The sequence below is a fragment of the Primulina eburnea genome, chromosome 9 (assembly GCF_022965805.1).
Source record: "Primulina eburnea isolate SZY01 chromosome 9, ASM2296580v1, whole genome shotgun sequence".
Lineage (NCBI taxonomy): Eukaryota > Viridiplantae > Streptophyta > Magnoliopsida > Lamiales > Gesneriaceae > Primulina > Primulina eburnea.
The window spans coordinates 7,179,446-7,205,749 of NC_133109.1; the positions used below are offsets into that span (position 1 = coordinate 7,179,446).

The 26,304-nt window shown below is 38.1% G+C and overlaps 1 protein-coding gene across 1 annotated transcript; it reads left to right on the forward strand.

The window, feature by feature from the left end:
• The first annotated feature begins 5,188 nt into the window (after window positions 1–5,188).
• Window positions 5,189–8,671, forward strand: LOC140841256 (putative late blight resistance protein homolog R1A-10). Its single transcript, XM_073208534.1, has 2 exons — window positions 5,189–5,535; window positions 6,379–8,671. Exons 1-2 carry the CDS (start codon window positions 5,194–5,196, stop codon window positions 8,596–8,598), a joined length of 2,562 nt encoding a protein of 853 aa, XP_073064635.1. The 5' UTR covers window positions 5,189–5,193; the 3' UTR covers window positions 8,599–8,671.
• The last annotated feature ends 17,633 nt before the right edge of the window (window positions 8,672–26,304 follow it).

The window sequence follows — 26,304 nt, forward strand, 5'->3', positions numbered from 1 at the left end:
TTTTATTATGTGGATTACCTGCTTACGTTCTCATTGATACTGGTGCATCGCATTCATTCATATCTGCGAGATTTGCTAAGCGTCATAAGTTACCTTTCACTTCTTTGGACGTTATGGTATCTGTTTCCACGCCGATGGGTCATTCGGTGCTAGCTAAACGTCTAGTTTTGGGTTGTTCTCTAGAGTTTGAGGGTAATGTTTTAACTGCTAATTTGATGATTCTTGCGATGGAAGATTTTGATTGCATTCTGGGAATAGATGTGCTGACTGTGTATAGAGCTACTGTGGACTGTCATCAGAAGTTTGTGCAGTTTCGTTCAGTTGAGGGCGACAGTTGGTTTTTCTATGGAGAGGGAGCGCGACCCCCGATGCCTGTGGTTTCTGCTCTGAAAGCCTGTCGTGCTTTAGAGTCGGGCGGGGAAGGCTACCTTATCTATGCTATTGATTCGTCCGCAGATAGTGTCGGTATCAGTGACATTCCAGTGGTTTGCGATTTTCCGGATGTTTTTCCCGAGGAGATTCCTGGTTTTCCTCCCGTTCGGGAAGTGGATTTCGGCATTGATTTAGTGCCAGGCACGGCACCAATCTCTAGAGCTCCTTATCGTTTAGCTCCATCGGAGATGCAAGAATTGAAACAGCAGTTGCAGGATCTTCTTGACAAGGGGTATATTCGACCCAGTGTGTCCCCGTGGGGAGCACCAGTTCTTTTTGTCAAAAAGAAGGATGGTTCTATGCGGCTCTGCATAGATTATCGGCAGTTGAATCGTGCGACGATAAAGAATAAGTATCCGTTGCCACGGATTGATGATTTATTTGATCAACTGCAAGGTACCTCTGTGTATTCCAAGATTGATTTAAGGTCTGGTTATCATCAGCTTCGGGTTCATCAGGGAGATATATCGAAGACTGCATTCAGGACCCGGTATGGGTATTATGAGTTTCTGGTTATGCCTTTTGGGTTGACGAATGCACCAGCAGTTTTTATGGATCTGATGAATCGGGTATTTCGGGATTTCTTGGATAAGTTTGTTGTGGTGTTTATAGATGATATCTTAATCTATTCGCATGATCAGCAAGAACACGCACAACACTTAAGGATTATTTTACAGACACTTCGCGAGAATCAGCTTTATGCGAAGTTGAGTAAATGTGAGTTTTGGATTGACAGGGTTGTATTCCTTGGTCATGTCATTTCTAGCAAGGGAGTTTCAGTTGACCCAAGTAAGGTGGAAGCGGTATTGAACTGGTCGCGTCCGACGACAGTAGCCGAGATCCGCAGTTTTCTGGGATTGGCTGGGTATTATCGCCGTTTCATTGTCAACTTCTCTCAGATTGCTAAGCCACTCACTCAGCTCACTCGGAAAGATGTTTCATTTGAGTGGACATCAGAGTGCTAAGAGAGTTTCTTGGAACTTCGCAGACGTTTGACGTCTGCGCCTGTTTTGGCTTTACCGTCTGGATCTGGTGGTTTCAGTGTTTACACCGATGCCTCTTTACAAGGACTAGGGTGTGTTCTGATGCAGAATGAGCATGTGATTGCTTATGCGTCGAGACAGTTAAAGCCTCATGAGGAAAACTATCCTATTCATGATCTGGAATTAGCAGCGATCGTTTTTGCTTTGAAAATCTGGCGCCATTATCTGTATGGTGAGCGATTTGAGATTTTCACCGATCATAAGAGTTTGAAGTATCTGTTCACTCAGGCTGAGTTGAACATGCGTCAGCGTCGTTGGATGGATCTACTCAAAGATTACGATTGTGAGATCAAGTATCATCCAGGATCTGCGAATCTCACGGCCGATGCTCTTAGTCGCAAGGTGAGGTTATCTGCTCTTCAGACTTGTGCTGTATCTGGAACTATTCAGGATTTCTGTTCGATGGAATTCAATTGTAAGCATCGGAAGGGAACAGAGAGTATCCGTATAGCTACTATTTTGTCCGAGCCAGTTTTGTATTCTCGGATTAGAGATGCTCAGATGTCTGATTCTAAGGTTCAGAAATTAGCTCGGTTGGCTGATGGAGATAATACTTCTGGATTCCACTATCAGTCCGAGGGTCTTTTGTGCTTATCTGGTCGTGTTGTTGTCCCGGAAGATGACACTTTGAGGGAGGAGATTTTGTCCCAGGCTCATCGTAGCAGGTTGAGTGTTCATCCGGGGAGCAACAAGATGTATAAGGATTTGAGGACTCGATTTTGGTGGAAAGGTATGAAACGTGATGTTTATCAGTATGTCTCCAAGTGCCTGGTCTGTCAGCAGGTGAAGGCTGAGTATCGACGACCTGGAGGTTTGTTGCAGAATCTTCCTATTCCGGAGTGGAAGTGGGAGCATATCACGATGGACTTCGTGACTCACTTGCCTATGTCTGTAGGGAATAGAGATGCTATCTGGGTGGTAGTGGATCGGCTTACTAAGTCTGCCCATTTTCTTCCGTATAACAGAGATTTCACTTTCGATCGGATGGCACGGTTGTACATTCAGGAGATTGTACGGTTTCATGGTGTGCCCGTGAGTATCGTTAGTGACAGAGATCCTCGATTTACATCTAGATTTTGGGGCAGCTTTCAGCAAGCTTTGGGCACTACTTTGAGTTTGAGTACTGCATATCACCCAGAGACTGACGGTCAGTCAGAGAGGACTATTCGTACTCTTGAGGATATGTTGAGATCTTGTGTGATGGATTTCGGGCCAGCTTGGCAGGATCATCTGTCGCTGATAGAGTTTGCATACAACAACAGTTTTCATAGGAGTATTGGTATGTCTCCGTTTGAAGCATTGTATGGTCGACGTTGTCGTACTCCTCTGTTCTGGGAGGAAGTCGGAGAACGACAGGTCGAGGGTCCAGAATTGATTCAGCAGGCCATGGACAAAGTTCTTGTGATCAAACAGCGGATTAAGACTGCTCAGGATCGACAAGCGAGTTATGCGAACACCAAGTGCAGACCTCTTCATTTTGATGCAGGCGAGAAAGTGTTTCTCAAGGTATCACCTTTTCGGAGGATTCTGAGATTTGGACTCAAGGGTAAGCTATCTCCGAGATTCATTGGTCCTTTTGAGATCTTAGAATGTGTGGGAGATTTGGCCTACAGATTAGCTTTGCCGCCGTATCTGTCTAGTGTTCACAATGTGTTTCATGTGTCCTTGTTGAGACGATACGTAGCGGATGAGTCTCATGTCTTGCATCCGACAGAAGTTCAGCTGAATCCGGATTTGTCTTTTGTGGAAAGACCGGTTTCGATCTTAGACCGGAAGGATAAGGTACTGCGGAATAAGACTATTCCTCTTGTCTTAGTGCAGTGGCAGCGCCGAGGTACTGAAGAAGCTACTTGGGAACTAGAGAGTCGCATGCGGTCAGAGCATCCAGAGTTGTTCTAGTTGTAGTATTTTCAGTAATGATTGTAATTTCAGTTGTACTTTCAGTTGTAATTCATTCTTATGTTGAATGTACTGTTGTTCGGAATTGTCATTCTTCAGACTCGATTTCGCGGACGAAATCCTTTTTAGGGGGGGAGAATGTAGTATCCCGATGCCTAATTTGAGTTAATTATTGGATTAATTATATTTCGGTGGGATCGGAAGGACCGAACAGAGTTCGGATCGTCCGAAGAGGGTTCGAATCGTCCGAAGACAGGTGGCTGGACACGTGGAAGACATGCAGAGTTCGGATCGTCCGATCAGGGTTCGGATCGTCCGAAGACAGGTGTCTGGACGCGTGGAAGACATGCAGGGTTCGGATCGTCCGATAAGGGTTCGGAAGGTCCGAAGTGTACAGTGGATCGGATCGTCCGAAGTGGATCGGATCGTCCGATCGTTGTCTATAAATAGAGGCGCGAGGCTTCATTTGTTACTCGCCAATTCCGAGTGTTCCAGAGCGTTTTAGTCGTTTCTGATGGGTTTCTAGTCTTTTCCCGAGGTTTAGGCACTAGCGGGGAGCTACTGGTTTTGTAGCGGAACTGTGCTCTAGTTGGGAGCCAGCGGCATCAGTGGGCTGACTACGGACGCAGGACTTGATTCTAGGGCTGATTGCTAGGATCTACTGGTTTGAGGTACGAAAGTACTATCCGAGATAGCAGGATTGAGTATGCTTTACTATGTGTTGCATGTTTATATGTTGCATTATTATCTGTCATATGATGCATGGTTTATTATGCGGCATTTGCATAATCATGTTGTGCCTGACTATTTTTGAGATAGCCTGTTGAGAGGGTGCTCAGCCCTCGTTTGTTGTGGATGGTTGGACCCCGTTGGCCGAAGGTGGTCAGGTCACCGGTATATCCACAGGTTTATTTTGGTATGGGAGCCACCTCCTGGTGCGACGGCGCAGAGTGCTACATACCTTGACGTCATTTACCTGAGCAGTATTTCGTTATACCCAGATCCTGGTATCCAGTACATTTTGCATTCATGCATGTCATAGTCTTGTATACTCATGCTTTCGGTGCTGAGCGTTTTATGCTCACGTCCTCGGTTTATCTCTGTTTTGGACACCCTATTCGATGGGGCAGGTCTCAGGTTGGACGGTCCAGGAGGGAGTGGACAGGGAGCTGGCAGAGGTTGACCTGTAGTTGTTGGTATTTATTCTTGGATTTTAGTTCGATCTGGTTGTTTTAGTATTTTGTACTTACAGTGTTCGATTGGGATGTATTATTGTTTTTCCGCTGTTTACCTGATTCAGTTTTAAATGTTAATTTTGCATGCTTAGGTTTTAATTAGTAGGTGATTCTGGAACGGGTCACTACATGTACAATCATAACCACGGACTTATCCTCTCGATGAATGATAACCACTTGAAAAGTCCGAGGGAGGGTTGTTCGGTATAATCATCATATGACTACCCATCTGTATGTTTGGACATCTCTATGCCCTTACCAAGAAACGCAGTACACAACATCACAGATGCTAGTCTCGAGCTCAAGCGACCTTTATCCATGTTTTAGGCGGCTGAATCGACTAGGAACGAATTTAGAATATGCAGTGTTTACAAATGAGTTTCAACATCGAATTACGATTCATTTGTATTAAAGCATAATCAAGGACTTTATCTATGCTGCTTGAATGGGTATACAGATAAAGTATTACGAAACCATTAAGAGTTAAATTATATTAAAATAATGATTGTTTATTTCACTTGAGTCAATAAAATCCCTAACCAACCGTTGGCATGCAGGGCATCTACTCTAACACCAACAACGAAATGGCCTTACTGCAGAATGATTTAGAAATTCTACAGGCCTTCATCAAGAAATCCTCTGCGAAGAAGAACAAGGACGAAGCCCTGAAAATACTCATGCGCCAAGTCAAAGACGTGATTTTCGAAGCTGAGGATGCCATAGATACGTTCGTGATCCAGGCGGCGGAGAAGAAGAGACAGAGTTTATTCGCCAAGATGAATGGTTCGATTAAGACTCTGAGTATCGCCAACGAGGTTCAGGCCGTAAGGGCCAAGATGAAGCCCTTCTTTACTGAGCACGGGGTTCACCGGGCCGCCGCGCTGTCTACTGAACGCGGGCCCGACACTATCAGAGAAGAGAAAAAGGTCACTATTATCCGATTCCGTCAAATTTTTATTTGATCACCATCTAAAATGATAGATCAAAATACATTTAACGATTCATTTCTTTTGGGTTTTCGCCACAGCCACGTGAAGATCAGATCCACTTCTATTTCAATCTATTTTGCTAAATGTTATTGAATAATTTTGAATCAACCTTTGTTTTTTTAGGAGTTTCGATACTGTTTGATCTTAATATTAAACTATGAATTATGTAAAGAGTAGTATCTTGTGGGACGGTCTCACGAATCTTTATCTTCGAGAGGAGTCAACCCTACCGATATTCACAATAAAAAATAATACTCTTAGCATAAAAAGTAATACTTTTTCATGGATGACCCAAATAAGAGATATGTCTCACAAAATACGACCCGTTAAACCGTCTCACACAAGTTTTTGTCTTATGTAAATAGTTGACCTGATGATATGTAAATAGTTGATGGACAAATAATAGATGATAAATTTGGTGACTCAAGTGTGATTTGATTGAGGGAGTTATGAGATGCTACCCATGGGACAATTATTCCCAAAAAATCCCATATTTTGGACCTTTGGAAATGCCCCAAGGGCAAGGGGTGCACCCAAATTTCCCAGTAAATCGTGCTGATAACTTGTCCGTGATTTATAAGTGGACCGTAATTATATTTTTCCCCTCCAAATAGTCATAGATATAACATATGGTTTTAGTATAGAGTCAACTCTAGATAGATTTTCTTGATATACAAGACACTCTTGTCGTGGCAGTGACATTATTTTGTCTCTCTAGTACAGTACTGAATGTGCATATTTGACATGTAATGGTTGTCATTTTTCTAATTTTTAAAGCAGGAACCCCCTATGGTGAGGAGAGACAACATTGTGGGTTTAGAAGATGAGACAGACACATTAATTGGCTATTTAATGGAAGAAAAAAAAGAACTAGATGTGATTTCCATCGTTGGTCTTCCTGGCCTTGGCAAGACAACAATAGCAGGAAAGATTTTCAGGGATCCGAAAGTTCAATACGAATTCCCGACTCGTATATGGGTTTTCGTTTCTCAAGATTACAAGAGAAAGGATGTGTTCCTCTCCATTTTGAAGAGCTTTACCACAATCACTGAGGACATGCAACGCAAGACTGACATGGAGATAGCGCAGATTCTCAGTGACATTCTAAGGGAAGGACGGTTCTTGATCGTCTTGGATGATGTGTGGACTGCCGAAGCCTGGCTTGATCTCCATGTTGCCTTTCCAAAGAGCAATTACTTAGGAAAGATCTTGATAACAAGTCGCCATGCGGAAGTTGCGAGGCAAGCCAACCATAAGAGAGACCCCCACGAATTGCGTCTTCTAACTCACAAAGAAAGTTGGTTGCTATTTATGTTAGAGGTATTTGGTGAGCCTGCCTGCCCTTCTAAGTTGGAAGTACATGGAAAACTTATTGTTGATCAATGCAACAGACTCCCTCTTGCAATAGTTGTGATTGCTGGGATTCTTGTTAAAAAGACCTCAGCTGGAGATTTGAATGCCACAGAAAAGCAATGGGGAAAGGTGCGCGAAAGAGTGAAATACTATCTTAAGGAAGACCCAGAAAAGCGAATGGAAAAGATCATATCATTGAGTTACAACAAGTTACCTTATCACTTGAGACCATGCTTTCTGTATTTCGGGATGTTCCCCGAAGACTTTGAGATACCGGTCCAGAAACTGATTCTCATGTGGATTGCTGAAGGATTCATACAGAGAAAGAATGATATAAGCTTGGAGGAGACTGCGCAGGACTATTTGGAGGAGCTTATCAGCAGGAACCTAGTAATGGGTGACAAGAAGAGCCTCGATGGTCGAATCAAAAGTTGCCGTATTCATGACATGCTACGGGAGTTCTGCAAGAACGAATCTGGAAATGATCATGAAAAGTTGTTTCAGGAGATTAAAATGAGTGATGAAGGGATTTTTGTACCTTCAATTACAGAGGAACTAAAGTACCGTCGCCTTTGTATACATTCCCATTTTCTGAGCTTCATTTCATCAAAACCTCGTGGTCCACGGGTCCGCAGTCTTTTCTCCAAGGAAGAAATGACCTTACCACTTAAAAACATTTCATCCATCCCGGCGGCCTTCAAATTGCTCAGAGTTTTAGATGTCAAGTCCTTCAAATTCACTAAATTTCCAAATGACCTTACTGATTTGGTTCATTTGAGATACATTGCTTTGTCTAGTGATTTTAAAGTCCTTCCCAAGTCCATAACCAAAATTTGGAACCTACACACCCTCATAGTTGATACGACATCGCGTACTCTTGAAATCAATGCGGACCTATGGAACATGATCAATTTGAGACATCTCAAGACAAATGCATCTTCCATTTTGCCAAACGCACCAGAAGTTACTAAACAAGGTGGTAGTGAAGAGCTCCAAACACTTGGTATGATATCGACCCAGAGTTGTACCGAAGATGTGTTTGGCAGGGCCTGTAACTTGAAGAAACTGGGCATTCGCGGCCAAATAGCAGCCCTGGCACGCTGCAGGGGCCTGGAAAGACTGCGTAATCTTAGAAAACTGAAGCTTTTTAATGATGTAAGATTTGGTTCAACTTCAGAAGCCCCGGCGCCTCGCCTACCTCCACCGGACGCATTTCCGCCAAAGCTAAAGAGCCTCACGTTATCCGCTACTAATTTGGAATGGGATCATATGTCTACATTGTGTATGTTAAATCATCTTGAGGTACTCAAGCTGAAAGATAAAGCATTCGTGGGAGTGTTTTGGGATGCATCTGGTGCTTGCTTTCGAAAACTTGAAGTCTTGTACATTGAACGCGTGGAGTTAGTTCACTGGAAAGCTTCGAGTCAGGGTTTTCCGGTGCTTGGGAGTCTTGTACTCAGAAACTGCGAAAAACTTCAAGAAATTCCACTCGACCTGCACAAAAGCCTCCACAGTTTGGATTTGAAGCGCTGCAAAGATGCTGTCGATTCTGCCAGGGAAATCGAGCGCGCCAAAAAGCAGTACCAAACTCATGAAAATGCCCAAATGAGTGGATTCAAGCTGGTTATTGCTCCTGGGGATGAATGATCACTGATTCACCAATAGATCGATTCTTGATATCTTTGTTAGCTGGTGAACTAAATTTATTTGATGCTCGGGTTAGAAATCGCAACACAACAAAGAACAAGACTATCATTTTAATTCTATTATTAAGTATGTTTTTTTTTATTTGTTGAATGTTTTTTATTGAATTTTTATTCCAAAATTCAAGAGTATTTTTATGTATGTTTAAAAATTAAGGAAACAATGCAGACAAAAGACAATACTCAACAATATCGACAAATATAATTTTAGTTCGATATTTCCAGATTTTATTTTCTAGCATTTATTTTAGTTCCTTTAGCTTTCAAATTTAATTTTTCAACATTATTTTCTTGAAAAAATGCTTTTAATTCTCAGTGACATAATATTTTATTTATGTCATTCGAAAATTTTATTTAATCTGTTATTTCAATACAATTGCAGGGATCCGAGTGCCTCCACACCATATCAAGGGCCAGGATTTCATTTCATGGGGAAGAAAAAATTTAAAAAAAAAAAAATGGACCAGAAAAAATTCTGATCTTTGGATGCACCCCTGCAGACACTGCCTGCAGGGGTAGCATGAAATATTCCGATCCGATGGTAGTAACTGAAATCTTGATTATGTAATTGTCGTAGTCCATGTAGTGTCAAAATGAAGCAAATTCAGGTAATCACGTGTTTCTGATCAAACAAGACAACCTCCATAAGTAATTAATTATTCGTCCTGCATTTTGTACGGCAAATTTATGTTCTTTTGTCTGAAAAAAATTAATGTGTTTTTTATTATTATCAAATAATCTAGAATTTATTATATAGACCGATAAAATTATCATCCCAACATAATATTTCTTGAAAACATGGTTATGAAGAATATTTAATTTTGAGTTATCAATCTCAATAAAATTCTTGTGATTTCCATAGCCAACACATTACGAGCGGAGATTGCAATGGGTTTATTTCCCCCATTTAATCGTATATCTACGTTTGCTTCGACTACAATTCAATATTAATAGATTTAACCCAGTTGATAAATTTTTTTTCCCATATATATTTGTGGGAGTGCAGAACTTCATATTAAGTAATGGATGGACATAAAAGGTTGTACATAGTTGAGTATCAATGTATCGAGTCCTGTGGACCTATGAGTCCAGAAGGATATCGTGTCTTACATCACAACAAAAACAAGTTGGAATTAGTTTATGTAAATGATGAGATTAGATTGGTAAAAATAAAAATAAAATTATCTTAAATATAAAAAGTTGATTACATATTTGAAAGGAACGAAAAAGAAATGCAACTTTATATTTGGAAGGGATAAAGTAATAAATATAGATTTATTAATATGAGTAACCATAGTTTCAATGCATAAGTTGATTTTTTTCAATATTTATATAAATTAGTATATTATTTGAGAATATTTATTGAACAATAAATGCTTAAGAAACTCAAGGAAATAATCATTCCAATAAATATAGTACCTAAAATAACAGCATAAATATGTGGTTAAATTACCAATAATCAAATAAAATATATAATAGCGCTTACTCAATTAACATCATCTTTAGAGACAGGGGCGGGCGGGCGGAGCTAGGATTAATGAGTACCTGGGGTTGGCTCTATCCTGTATTAGACAGTAATATGTTCGATTAAAATCGAACCAAATTTTTTAAAATCGAATTAACTGAACTTTTTTTCGACAAACTTTATTATGAATATCTAACAAATCAAATAGAAAAAATCAATTATTTCGATCAGTAACACAATTAACAGAAATTTTATATATATTTTTTTAAAATAACCATGTTTTAAATAAAAAAAAGTCCAATATAACTTGACATTTTTTATTTTCTTCATTCTCTGAGTTTGTAATTGATATTTGATCGTTATTTGTTGATATGTACTCTTTTGGTTTAAAAATAACTTAACAGTTTTATTTTCTTCATTCCCTGAGTTATTTAACTAGAAATATTTAATATTCCCAAAAATTTACAACAAATATTTATTTTTTTAAATTTCATACTTATTCAATTTTCGGTTATTATAAATAGAAAAATCACAAAACAAGCCCAACAATAATTGTTCATCAATAATGATCATACATTTCAACCAATTGATTATTATTCTAGAAATATGCAACAATAGATTTTTATGGTGAAAATTTAAACTCCAAAATTCATATATATCATAAGACAATATTATTGCAACTCGAATAATCACAACTAAATATTTAACATAATTTTAGAGTTGTCTAATTTTTATCTCAAAGTCGCATAATTTCAGAATATACGACAATAAATGTAATGCCCGAAAGTTAATCGCTGTTAATTAACGAATATGGATTTATAATTTAATGTGACTATGAAAGGGCCAACCGAGACACGATTTGAGGTAACGTGTGTTAATGTATGTGCGAGGACAGTGTCTTTCGCGCACATGCGCGCCGTGATGCGCACTCATGCGCTAAACGGGCAGAAGACCTCGCGCATATGCGCGACGTGAGGGCGCGCATATGCGCGAGCAGTGCAAGCCGAGTCCAGAGAGCCTTGCACATATGCGCGAAGCTGAGGCGCAAGCGCCGAGACATACTGTCTCGCGCATATGCGCCGAGGAGGGTCGCGCATATGCGCGAGACGTGTTGCTTCAAGGGATGAGCCACCTAGCATAAAACATGCAGGGTATATATATATATATATGCATATCAGAATTCGTTTTCCTCAGTTAGAAAAAGAAAGGAACGCAGGCATCGGGAAGATTTTTGGGGTTCGTGGCTTAAAAGTGAGATTTTACAAAATCCGTCCGTCAGAATTAGAATCCGACTTAGGTACTGTGTTCCTATCGACGCAGGCTACAACTGGACATAAGTTTTGTTAAGTTTTGATATGTCTTAAAATTATGCTATTGTAAGAATTGAATACACTTCATATATGGTATTCTGGATATGTTAAACATCGTAGAATCGAAGTCAGATTGAAAAACAGACTGATTATGAAATTGTTATGATTTTCTGATTATATTGATTTGGATTATGAATGAATTACAGATTGTATCGGATATAAAACTACAACAAAAACGTCAAACGACAACGGATAAAATCCGTTGTCATAGGCCATTTAAAACTGTTGTAACTGAGGGTGTTGTTGAAAGTGTCTTCAACGACAACGGTTTTAAACCGTTGTCTTTTCTATCAACGACAACGGTTTTGCAACGGTGTTAAACCGTTGTAATTTCTAGCAACGACAACAGTTTTGCAAGGGTTTTAAACCGTTGTTGTAGCTATTTTAAAACTATTGTTAAAGTCAGTGTTGTTAAATGATTCGCTCAAAGACAACGGTTTTTGACGGTTGTCGTAACTACAATTTGCGACGGTTTTTAAAACCGTCGCAAAATATAATGTGTTGTCGAATGTACAATTTGCGACGGTTTTGATAACCGTCGCAAAAGATATTTGCTACGGTGTTTATAAAGTAACGTCGCTATTTAGCGACGGTTTGAAATCCCGTCGCTAAACTTAACAACGGTTTAAGTTTTACCGTTGCTAAATTTAGCGACGGTACTCATCTGCAAAACCGTCTCTATTTAGCGACGGTTTATTAATACCGTCGCTAATGTTTTAGGTAAAATAAAAAAAAAATTAAGAATTTAATAAATCTGTGTTTTCAATTAATACAATCGTGTAAGAGATAAAAAATTAAAAGTCGTGAAGTGATAAAATCGTGTAAAAGATAAAAAATTTAATCGTTTTGAAGTGGTAAAAAAATCGTGTAAGAGGTAAAAATTTTAAGTGTTGTAAAGTGGTAAAATCGTGTAATAGATAAAAATTTTAAGTGTTGTGAAGTTGTAAAATCGTGAAGAGACAAAAATTTAAGTGTTGTGAAGTTGTAAAATCGGGTAAGAAAGAAAAATTTTAATTGTTGTGAAGTGAAGTGGAAGAAATTGAAGCAAATTTGCATGTATTTATAGATAGTTGTGAAAGAAAATGGGGGGAATTTTCGGGGGGAACGAATTTTTTTGAAAATGGCAACGGTTTTAGTTTAACTGTCGTGAAATTATAAATCGGCGACGGTTAAATCTAAACCGTCGCTAAATCTGGCGACAGTTGTTATTTAACCGTCGCCAACGTTAGCAACGGATTTGCAAAACCCGTCGCTATTTTTAAACATGCGACAGGTTTTTTTAACTGTCGCTACGTTTAGCGACGGTTAGAGAAAAAACTGTCGCTAAATAGTTGTCGAATGTCATTTTATTGTTGTGAGAATCCAAAACTGTTGTCTTTAATAATTTTTTTCATTAGGTAAAATTTTTGTATTAAATTTCTTTTAATTTATAATATATATAATAATAATTAAACCAAAAATAACAATCGAAAACAAAATATTTACCACGTTAAATCCGTGACTATGTTATTTTCAAAATCCATCTTCCAAAATATGCCAACGATAAACAAAAAATTTAAAAGTTTGAATTTAGTTTTGTAATTGACCTTGATAAATGTTCGTCATCAACGTGGCGATAGAGGGGCTGTTTATATGTTTTGAAATAAATAAAAAAAACTTACAAAGTTGTATTCAAAACTTGAAGCTTTTATTTAATTGGTAAGAAGGATTGTTTACAGAGAGGAAATAGAGGGGAACAAACTTGACCGTATTCTTCTAAAAACACAATACAGCCTAGAAAGGGATGGAAGAGTCGGACATCAAACCCAGGATTCCAACTAAAAATATAAACAATACAATGCTTTATAAAAAAAATAGTAACATGGTTACAAAAGTCAAAAAGTTTATATAGTGATATTCCACCAACTTTATTAAAGATGAATATCCTAATCATCTTTAATATTTTCTTTTAATGAATTTATATAATTTTCAAAAATATCACTAATATGGGAAAGAACATCTTCTTTTGGGTCTTGAGCATTTTGCATCTGCATTATATGGATAAATTGGTTTTCACTTGATTCGGATACCATAGATTTATCTGATTTGGAGTCAAAACATGCAATGTTCTTATAAAGATCTTTCTTCAGTTTTTCAATGTAGACTTCAATCATCTTTTCTTTAGAATAAATATCAGAATATTTCGGAGTAAGAAGCTTGAAAGGAATCATTGAATCCTGCTCTTTTTCTTGTTGTTTATTAAAATCTTTATGATATAAAGAAATTTTTTCTTCCATATGTTGAATAATTTCGGAGCCATAGAGCTTTCCTGTATCAGAGTCTTCTCTTAATAATTTGTCCCAAAATTTTGTGAACTAACCCTCCATAAGCAAGGAAATTCTGGTTTTAACCTCCATTTCCATGGAATTGCGAATTCCATAAAGAACAGACATAAAATCTTACCATCGATTCAAAGTTCTGAAAATGATTTTTAATATTTGAGGAAATTTTTAACCAAGTATTCATTGGTTTTTTGAAAAATTAACTACAAGAAAAATGCTAAACGACAACGGATAAAAGACACTCAAGAACGGTTAAAAAAGTTAAAAATAGAATAATGACCGAATTTTAATTTAGCGACGAATTATAAAACCGTCGCTACGTTTAAATCGGCGACGGTTTTGTTTTAGTAAAGCCGTCGCTACTGTTTAAACTGTCGCTAAACCGTCGCTATCAAACTGTCGCTAGTTTGAATAGCGACGGTTAATAACCGTCGCTAATGTGAATCGGCGACGGTTTACCTTTTAATGTAGCGACGGCTTAACAAATGTTTCTATTTTAACAACAGTTAACTACAACCGTTGTAGTTTCTAAAAAAAAACTGCTAATCTACAACGGTTCACTAAAAGCGTTGTCGTTTCTATAAAAAAAACGTCAATCAACAACGGTTTAATAAAACCGTTGTCGTTTGTCAAAAAATAAAACAACAATCCACAACGGTTTTTATAAACCGTTGTGGTATGTCGAAAAAAAACACGCTCATACACAACAGTTATTAAAACTGTTGTCGTATCCCAAAAAAAACACGCTCTTAGACAACGGTTTTTAAAAACCGTTGTCGTATCCCTAAAAAAAACACGCTGATAGACAATGGTTTTAAAACCGTTGTCTTAGACATATCTAAGACAACGGTTTTTAAGAGACTGTTGTCGATTGTCCAAAAAAACACGGCAAAAGACAACGGGTCATAGAACCGTTGTCTTTTGCCCTAAAAAAACGCTGAAAGACAACAGTTTTTATAAAATCGTTGTCGTTGACCCCATAAAAGACAACGGTTTTTACAAAACCGTTGTCAAAACACATCTACGACAACGGTTTTCACTAAAACCGTTGTTAAAAACTATACGAAAACGGTTTTTCAAAAAAATCGTTGTCGTAGGTGCGTTGTTGTTGGGCGTTTTTCTTGTAGTGTGAGTTATGATTTGTAATTGATGTCTGTTGATTTGGTATTGACGGGGATACTGAGATTGTGCCGTTATGCCGTTGATTTGAATTAAATCAAGATTAATCAGATTCAGTGTTGAATTGAGAATGGAATATTAATATTATGATTCTCGATATATCGTTTCAGATTTACAGAGACAGTCTTGAGTTCAGAACTGATATTGCTTCAGACCGAGACTACGAACGAAATGTATAAATCAATGTGGTACCGGGAGAACGACTCAAGTAGGATATACTTGAGTTTCCCTAAATCACATACTTCTTATTATTATGTTCATTGATTTAACTTGATATGCTTGTTCTATGGATGTATAGAAAGCAGGTATTAGTCGAGTGATCATGTGACAGAAGTGCCTGATAGTGGTGGGATCGCCACGGGCACATTGCACGATGTCACAAGATAGTGTATTGGCGATAGTGCCACAGTCTGTGACGTATAGGTCAAGACATCGGATTTTTGGTTATATCGACATGGATAGAATTGGAGTTTCTTCTATTACTGTTGGTCGATATAGGAATACCAACGTCTGGAAACCGGGATCCCTAGACTATGATTGAGTCTAGTCTGAGTCGTGGAGTCACGAGTATGATTGATAGTTTGATATTATTTATGTTTCAGACTTTGATATATATCTGATAACTGCTTCATGCTTTATATTGATTATATGATTGCATGTTCGTTGATTTATACCGGGATTATATTCTCAACGGAATTATCCGGCTGTTGTCGTGTTTGTATGTGTGCATGACAACATGTGGGACAGGATCAGGGTCGAGGAGATGACGAGAGATCATGATTAGAGTGGAGACCACTGACTTTGATGTTGCTGTAGATAGGGTTTGAACACTTGATAGCTAGTTGTTGAACCTTAGTCTGTATTGAATGTATGTTGTACAGGACTTGTACCTTATTTTATACTGATATGTATTTATTTCCATTACGTTCTGCATTTAAAAAAAAAATTTAGACCCTGTATTTTATAATTGATTAAATTGTCCCAATGAAGATTATGAACTTGATTAGCGTCCGGGTCTCCACAACAGGTGATATCAGAGCGATAGATCCTTTAGATTGAGATAGGAGCTAGTGAGCGGGGTAGATTGAGTTTTCTTTTTTGCTTTTTAATGCTAGCTGTCTTAATGCTTTAATACCTGTTACTTGTTTATCTGATTTGATATGGTAATATGTTTTATTGAGAATGAATCAGCACCGATTCTGGATCAGCAGTAAGATGATCGGAGGAGGACTGAAACAGAATTGTGGTATTTGTTACTAATCCATTTGATTATCATATATGCCTCCGAGAATAGTACCAGAACAGGGTATCACTTCGAATCCTCCGATGGATGTCACAGCCACTCCTATGGAGACATTATTGAAAAGGTTTCAGTCGTTCCATCCACCCACTCTGAAAGGTACTGAGAATTCAGTGGATTAAGAGAGTTGGCTAGACGATATTGAGATGTTGTTTGAGTCCTTGGACTATACTGATGAGAGGAGAGTGAAACTGATAGGGCACCAGTTGCATGATGTAGCAAAGAACTGGTGGATCACAACAAAACGGGCCTTGGAACATCGAGGTACGGCTATTACCTGGAATGTCTTTAGAACTGAATTCTATCAGAGGTTCTTTCCAGTGTCGTACAGGAAAGATAAGGGATCCGAGTTTGCCAACTTGAGACAGGGCCAGCTGAATATTGAGGAATATGTGACTAAGTTTTCTACTTTGTTGCGATTTGCTCCAAACGTAGCCGAGAATGAAGAAGCTATTGCTGATCAGTTCATCCATGGTTTGAATCCCGAGATTTTTACATTGGTGAACACAGGGCGACCGAATAATTTTACTGATGCCCTGAACCGAGCTAAGGGAGCCGAAGCAGGTCTGATGAGACAGAGAGGAGCTTCATTTGTACCTCCAGCACCGAGACCAGAACAACCACCTTCTCGATTTGAGGGTGGCAGCAGTAATGGTGGAAAGAAAGACTTCTTGAAAGCTAGGGGAAAGCAGTTCAAAAAGTCTGGCAGAAGTTCTTCCAGTTCTAGGGGTTCGAGACAGACTGGACAGGGCCAAAGTTATACAGGACCCTATTGCAACACCTGTGGAGGGAAGCATTCCACAGAGCAGTGCCGAGGAGTATTTGGCAGCTGTCGTATTTGTAGACAGCAGGGACATTTTGCCCGAGTTTGTCCACAGAGAGGTGCCCAAGGATCCCAGGCAGCAGAGTCATCTGGATCAGTGGCTCAGAAAGGGAGACGACCATCTGATGTTCATTCTTTCCAGCCAGCACCATCTACTCAGTCACAGCAGAGGTCAGGAGGAAGCCAGACAGTGAGCCAGGCTCTGAGACAGCAGGAAAGAGTGTTCGCTTTGACTGAGGAGCAGGCACAGGATGTACCTGATGATGTTGTTGCAGGTAACTGCTTTATTTCTGGTTATCATGCATTTGTATTGATAGATACTGGTGCATCACATACATTTATATCTGAGCGATTTGCATTGAGTCATGCATTGCCTATTCATTGTCTGCGGTAGTGTCTATCTCTTCTCCGTTGGGGACATGTTTGATATCAGTAAAGTCTGTTAGATCTTGTATACTGTAGTATGATGGGCATGAGATTGAGTTAGACTGTATTGTGCTTGGGATATCTGATTTTGATTGTATTATCGGTATCGATATGTTGACCAAGTACAGGGCTACAGTCGATTGTTTCCACAAGATTGTAAGACTCAGACCTGCGATGGCTGATGAGTGGAAATTTTATGGTAAGGGTTCTCGAGCTAGAATTCCTTTGATACGTGCGATGAATATAACTCGATTATTGCAGAAAGGAGCGGATGGATTCCTTGTTTATTCAGTGGATTTACTGAAATCGAGTCCATCATTGGCGGACTTGCCAGTGGTGTGTGAGTTTGTTGATGTCTTTCCAGATGAGATTCTTGGATTGCCTCTGATTCGAGAGATAGACTTCAGCATTGAGTTGATGCCAGGTACAGTTCCGATTTCGAGGGCTCCGTACCGAATGGCACCGATTGAGTTGAAAGAGTAGAAAGAACAGTTGGAGGATTTACTGGCCAAGGGGTATATCAGACCGAGTGTGTCTCCTTGGGGTGCTCCAGTATTGTTTGTGAGGAAGAAAGACGGTTCGATGAGACTCTGTATCGACTACCGGCAACTGAACAAGGCAACTATAAAGAACAAATATCCTTTGCCTCGCATTGATGATTTGTTTGATCAGTTGTAGGATTCATCTGTATATTCCAAGATCGATCTGAGATCTGGATATCATCAGTTGAGAGTCAGGGATTCTGATATCTAAAAGACATCATTCAGGATCAGGTATGGACACTATGAATTTATTGTCATGCCATTTGGTTTGACAAATGCACCGGCTATATTTATGGGATTAATGAACCGTATTTTCCAGAGATATCTGGATGATTTTGTAATCATATTCATTGACGATATATTGATTTATTCGAAAAATATGATTGAGCATGGAGAGCATTTAAGAACTGTGTTGCGAATTCTGAGAGCTGAGAAACTGTATGCTAAACTGTCGAAATGTGAGTTCTGGTTGAGACATGTAGTATTTCTGGGGCATATTATATCCGGAGACGGTATATCAGTGGATCCCATTAAGGTCGAGGCAGTGATTTCTTGGCCGAGACCGACATCAGTGTCCGAAATTTCGCTGTTTTATGGGTTTGGCCGGATATTATCGTCGATTTATTAAAGATTTCTCGAGTATTGCCAAGCCTATTACCAACTTGACTCAGAAAAATGCACCATTTGTTTGGTCAGAAGACTGTGAATTCAGTTTTCTGGAATTGAAGAAGAGGTTGACCAGTGCTCCAGTATTGACTATTCCCTCAGGTACTGGCGACTTTGTGGTTTATTGCGATGAATATCACCGCGGATTGGGTTGTGTTTTGATGCAGCGAGGACATGTAATCGCTTATGCCTAGACTCGATATCCAATTCATGATCTTGAATTGGCAGCCATCGTCTTTGCATTGAAGATATGGCGACATTATCTTTACGGTGAGAAGTTTGAGATCTATTCTGATCACAAAAGCTTGAAATATCTGTTTTCACAGACTAAATTGAATATGAAGCGGCGAAGATGGCTTGATTTGCTTAAAGATTTCGATTGTGAAATCAAATACTACCCAGGAAAATCCAATGCAGCAGCTGATGCACTGAGTCGAAAGGTATGTTCTCTGTCTTTATCGACTATGGGTGTTTCGAATTTGATTGAAGACTTCTGTTTGTCTAGATTAGTATTTGAAACAGATCGTCAGCCATTGAGATTATGAGCTATTCGGGCCGAACCAGAACTGATATTGAGAATAAAAGCGGCTCAGAAAGTTGATCAGAATGTTCAGAACTCGATTGCGATGGTCAGAGCATGACATCGATCAGAGTATCAGATACGTGAGAGTGTATTGTATGTGAATAATCGTCTAGTTGTGCCCAATGTTCCAGAGTTGAGACAATATATATTGACATAAGCGCACAGTAGTCGATTCAGTATTCATCCTGGTGGCAGAAAGATGTATAATAATTTGGAGACACATTTTTGGTGGAAACAAATGAAGACTGACATTGCAGAATTTGTTTCCAGATATCTGAATTGCCAACAGGTGAAAGAAGAAAGAAAGAAACCTGGAGGACTGTTACAGAGTTTGTCGATTCCTGTATGTAAATGGGATCACATTTCCATGGATTTTGTGACAGAGTTACCGAGGTCCTCCCGAGGTCGTGATGCGATTTGGGTTGTGATTGATCGATTGACCAAATCGGCATGCTTTATTCCTTACAAAATGACGTACCGATATATCAAACGGCTGATATTTACGTCAAAGAAGTTGTTAGCTTTCACGGAGTGCCGAAGTCGATTGTTTCAGACCGTGATCCTCGGTTTATTTCGCACTTCTGGCAGAGTTTGCAGCAGGCTCTCGGTACGAAGTTACATCTGAGTACCGCATATCATCCCCAGACTGACGGACAGTCAGAACAGACAATTCAGACATTAGAAGATATGCTGAGAGCTGTAGTGCTTGACTTTATCACTAATTGGCAAGATGCATTGCCTCTTTGCGAGTTTTCATACAACAATAGCTATCAGACGAGTATTGAGATGGCTCCATTCGAGGCGTTGTACGGAAAGAAATGCAGATCCCCTTTATATTGGAATGATATCTCTGAAGTTCCTGAGACTGGACCTGATATGATCAGAGATATGACGGAAAAAGTGAAGCTGATTCAAAAGAAAATGAAGGCAGCTCAGGACCGGCAGGCCAAATATGCCAACATCAGACGACGACCGTTGGTATTTGAGACTGGAGATCGATTATTTTTGAAGATTTCACCTTTCCGAGGAGTTGTCAGGTTTGGCAAGAAAGGGAAGTTGTCTCCACGATACGTTGGTCCATATGAGATTCTCGAAAATATAGGAGACCGTGCCTATCGACTAGCCCTACCGTTTTCATTATCCGGGATACATGATGTCTTTCATGTATCTATGCTGCGGAAATATCTCCCTGATGATTCTCACATTATTCAGCCAGACGAGGCAGAACTTGATGAATCTCTGAGTTACATTAAAAAGCCGATATTATTGATCGTAAAGACTAGGATCGAGTCTAGTCTGAGTCGTGGAGTCACGAGTATGATTGATAGTTTGATATTATTTATGTTTCAGACTTTGATATATATCTGATATCTGCTTCATGCTTTATATTGATTATATGATTGCATGTTCGTTGATTTATACTGGGATTATATTCTCACCGGAATTATCCGGTTGTTGTCGTGTTTGTATGTGTGCATGACAACAGGTGGGACAGGATCAGGGTCGAGGAGATGACGAGAGATCATGATTAGAGTGGAGACCACGGACTTTGATGTTGCTGTAGATAGTGTTTGAACACTTGATAGCTAGTTGTTGAACCTTAGTCTATATTGAATGTATGATGTACATGACTTGAACCTTATTTTATACTGATATGTATTGATTTCCATTACGTTATGCATTTAAAAAAAAAAAATTAGACCCTGTATTTTATAATTGATTAAATTGTCCCAATGACGATTATGAACTTGATTAGCGTCTGGGTCCCCACAATAAAACAACCAATATATAGTAATGAATTATGATTTATGAGAGTTGTCTTATTTTTAGTTTTTAAACATGAGACTAAAAAAATAAAAAAAATTAAACTGATAAATTTGTTCTATTTTTAATATGGGGCTGAAAATAATTTAAAATTTTAAAATACTAATTTTTTTCCAAAAAAAAATAGGTTGAGCTGGGGCCCACCCTAGCCCAAGGGTGGCTCCGCCCCTGTTTAGAGACATCAATATAAGTTGGGTCTATCGGATTGGCCTACCCCACTAATCAAATTAAATGAGTTGGGTCGGGAAAATTCCAAGCCATTTAAAGACGGGTGGCCAACGATTTCGGTTGGGAAAATTTCTAGTAAGCGGACTAGGTCAAGTTAAAGTAATTGGATGAAAAGTCGAAGTATCAATCCCACAGAGACTATTATTTAAATATTAAGATTTAAATTATTTGAATTAATCTAGGCAAACAATAACGAGTGTTTGATGATAATTTAACTTAATTCATAAACTAATTTATGCTAAATTAATGATTAAGATCGAATTTGCAGAACAACGAGGAATTTGGGGATTTTTCAAATTTAAATAAAATGACCGGGAACACACAACGATACCAAACCTTGATTATTATCACACATTGGATTTAAATAACCACGTATTATTGATGACACGACGAAATTCTCTAATTTAACTATAAATCTATTTCTAGAATTTAAAATCCTATTTTCATTTAATAGTCCAATTATGTCTAATTGAATTTAATTAAACAAAAACCCATTATTCAAAGATAGAATCACAGCTGTAGCCTAAAATCGCACATTGAAAATGAGTACTATTTCTAGCCGATTTAACAGTGTGTTGATTAATATTTTTGAAGCTAAATTTAATCTATTCTCTTTCGAGTCAAGATGGAACAACAGATATGCAAATAATTGGCCAAATTATAAATTACGTAAGCATTAATCAATAACATAGAATAAATTCGTAAATCAAATAATCCGTTGAATGAACAAGATCAAAGGTTTGTCCTTTTCGTGGTCCCGATCATAAGAAAAACTACTCCATAAATTCAAAACTAGAAGAAAAACTAATATTCGAATTCATGACTAAAAATAAGAAAACAAAAGAGGAGAAAATCTCAGCGATGGTGTGCGAATCTTGCGTGTAAAGCACGTTTTTCCTCTCGTTTCTCCCAAGCCGTCGCCGTCTTCAAAAGTATAAAAATTCTCTTTTTCTTCTTTTTTATGAATGGAAAACGTTGCCAAAAATTCCCCTCCATGATCTAGGTTTTTTCTTTTATATCACTCCACAATCTCCAACAAATCTTCGCCAAATCTAAGTTTGATTTCCAGGGCACGGACCCCGTGCATGCATCAGGGAAGGGGTTCGTGTAGAATCTGCCCAAATTTCTTCCGGAACCGCTAGACACAGACCCCATGTACAGGTCCGTCTCTATGGCGTCCCAAACCTCGCCACCTAATCACAAAATATAAAACTCGATTATAAATTCTTATCGTTCAATAATTTAATATTATGATGTATTTAATTCACAATACTACCATCAAATACACCATAATTAATTAACTTCAAATAATAGGCTAGTTTACAACATCCGTCAAATTACAAAAACTTTATATCAACGTGTAGCCTATACTTCGTAGACTCCGAATATATAATCAGAATTAATTAAAACTGACAAACAACTCTCCAATCTCAATCCAACGATTAAAAATCCTTAATTATAATAAATTAAGAATAATTTAGAATAACTCAACTATAATCTTCTTGTGGGGACCCGTACGCTGATCTTTCTTATTAATCATTTTTGGGATTTAATTATCAATTAAGATAAAACAGGGTCTAAAATTTTTTTCCTTTTAAAATGTAAGTGCGGAAGGCAATGGCATCTAATAATATACATATCTGTATAAAACTACATTTCAGTATAAAGGTGCAACACTGTACAACCTAAATCTAAGGTTCAAATACTAATTTCAAGTATTAAAATCAAATCTACAATAAGTCCGGAATCACCACGCTAAACTCGATCTCTCATCATCTTCTCGACCCCGATCATGTCCCACCTGTTGTCATGCACACATACAAAACAAGACAACAGCCGGATACTCCGGTGAGAATAAATCCCAGTATAAAACATGGTAAACATGCATATACATAAACATGTCATGAAATATTCTATCATGAATAACATTTAAGCCATGAATTTCATAATCTATGAAATTAAATCAAAATAAGCAGGCCAATCAAATCATCTAAACATGCTATTCAAATCCAATCATAAAAACATGCTATCATGACTGAAAGCAATAAAAATGGGTTTCATAGTCTATGGAACCACATTTATAAACGCATGCAATTCTAGTCAAATCATATCTAGACTCGACTCATCTATAACTCTAGGGATCCCGTTGTGAATAAGACGATCTATCACCTACTCTCCAATCGGGGTGACGGTACGTCTTATTCATAGAATTCGGTCTAATCTATATCCACATCTACAATAGGAGAGTGAATCTTCCCCTAAGCTGTGATATCACCGAACGTCTAGAAGTTTGACTGTTTCTGTCAGACTTTTCTATCTTAAATGCAATGCATATAAATCTATAAACATAGCAGGAACATATCAGCATATAAGCAAAGCATATTCGTATCAGAATATAACAATAATCTAGTATGTGATTTTGTTGGGAAACTCAAATGGGATCTTATTTGAGTTGTGTCTCCCGAATATCACATGAATTATACCTTTGTCTTCCCTGTCTGACGAAGACGATGATCTGTATTCAAATCTGTCCATATCTAATCTGAAAAGACAATATCGAATACACAGTATTAGTGAATAATTCAATTCACAATCTGTTCTGATCAATACTCAACTTAGTACATAATCTGATCAATATCAACAGTATAACTATGAATCTCAATCAATATCATGTCTGATCAATCTCAATCAATACTGAATCTGATCATTCAAAACCACTGATGTTTCGACGGCATAACAATACAATCTGAATAATCCCGTCAAACTGAACATCACAGATATAATTCTAAAACGTATAATCAATACTGATAAAACTCATAATCTCAACGATAACATAAATCTGATATCAAATCTCAGTCTATATCTTTCAAAAATCATAACAATTACAGAAACGATCTGTTCTTTAATCTGACTTCAATTCTATAATGTCTACAGTAGCAGAAAAATCATATCTGATTCATATTCAATTCTGACAATATCATAAATTCAAATCATGTCTAAACGTAACAAAACTTACGTCCAATTGTAGCCTGCATCGACAGGAATACAGTACTGTACTCGAAATCAAAAACAGACGGGCAGATCTTTCATAACCTTCAAATTCCTAAACTAAAAAGGCGTAAGGTTTTTGAGAGGATTTGCTCGTTCTTCTTCTTGCTAAATTCTGAAATGTAATATATGTATATATATATATATATCTTCCACGTTGCATGCTTCAACACGTGGCACATTTCATATTTTCCAGGTGGCGCTCGGGCGGTTAATCTTTACCGCCCGGGCGCGGAAGTTTCTGTCGACATATTTTCTTAACACACATTGGCGCTCGGGCGGTCAAAAACTACCGCCCGGGCGTCACATCTTCTGCCCGAACCATGCTCTTGTTGAACATTGGCGCTCGGGCGGTCACTTTCTACCGCTCGGGCGCCAATAGTTCTTTCCAAAACTTTCACAATTTATATGCTTTGTCCAATCTGGTCTTGGAATGGCCCGACTTCTTCATTCAAGTTCGTATAACCTCAATCATGTCAATTATTCAACGTCTGATTACAGTAATTAAATCTCAGCCATTACACTTCTCTACTTCGTTAAAAACATACACTATTCAACAATCTTCAATTTCATTATGATTTAACAATTTATCAGATTTATTCTAGAAATCGACGAATTTCAAACATTACCAAAACTATAAAATTTATACCTCAAATCGAAGACCTCGTGTCAACGATCCCAGAACTGAAGTCGGTTCGTCGATTGGATAAAACGATAAATCGCAAGATCGAAAAGAAAATTCAAAATCTATTTTCTCTCAGTTCTCAACTTTCTGTTGAAAGTTTCTGGAATATGAATTTCTTTACGTACGTTTTTACATTTATCTTTTTTTTTAAATATAATATTATATTATATTAATAAAATAATATAATAAATAATATTTTACATTTTAACACTGGTATATCTCTTTGGACCAGTCAAACGATCAAATTTCCCAAAACTCAAAACATGAAACTTTTCTACGTTATATCCAAATTTCAACTCATTTCGGCTTCATATGACCAAAATATGTCATATTTTATTCTTTAAAAATCATTAATTATTTAGTAATATCACATTACTAAATCAACAAATTGTTATATTTAATTCAGGCATTACATTTGGTCCGTGTAGACTCTGTAAAATTCATTCTCGGATGCTAATGGACACGAACCCCGTGTACAGGTCCGTTTCGGGGTCTGTGTAGACTCTGTCAATATCTTCCCTCGGCTTCTGAGGCACGGACCCTTACCCGGGGTCCGTGTGTGGGTCCGGGTGTTCTCCTTGTGCTATTTTTCTGGGTATTTCTGACATGGAATTGAGACGCTTCACTTTTATTTCTTTTCTTTGGTTTTATCATCTTTTGGTCAAACCTGCAAATAGCAATAATAACACGAATTAAGGGCAAAACTCGGCATAAAAAACGTGAGATAAGCACGAATACGACAAAATAAAACCCTTGAAACGCTATATAATTCGTGCTTATCAAATCCCCCACACTTAACCTTTTTTCGTACTCGAAAAAATCAGATATGAAATAAAGATGAGAAATATCTTAGATTCATAACTCAAGTACCACAATCAAAACTTCCCAATTTGTCAAACTCTTTCACCCCCGGTCAAAAGATCATGCTTCGAATATCACAAGATTCGTTTTCATAGCAAATCAAGATTCAAACACTACCCAGTAAAGATCAACAGAATGAGATGTGTGTAGTGTGCAGGTCAGAACTAATGCTCATCACCAGCTACTTGGTTTCAAGGTCACTCATTTTTCATTTATTTCCGAAACGCCACATATGTTTGACTTTCATACCCCTCTCTACTAAATGTTGAACGACGATGACTTGGTTAATAGGTCTTTTTAAGCTTATAACGTAAGTCCAACGCTCACGG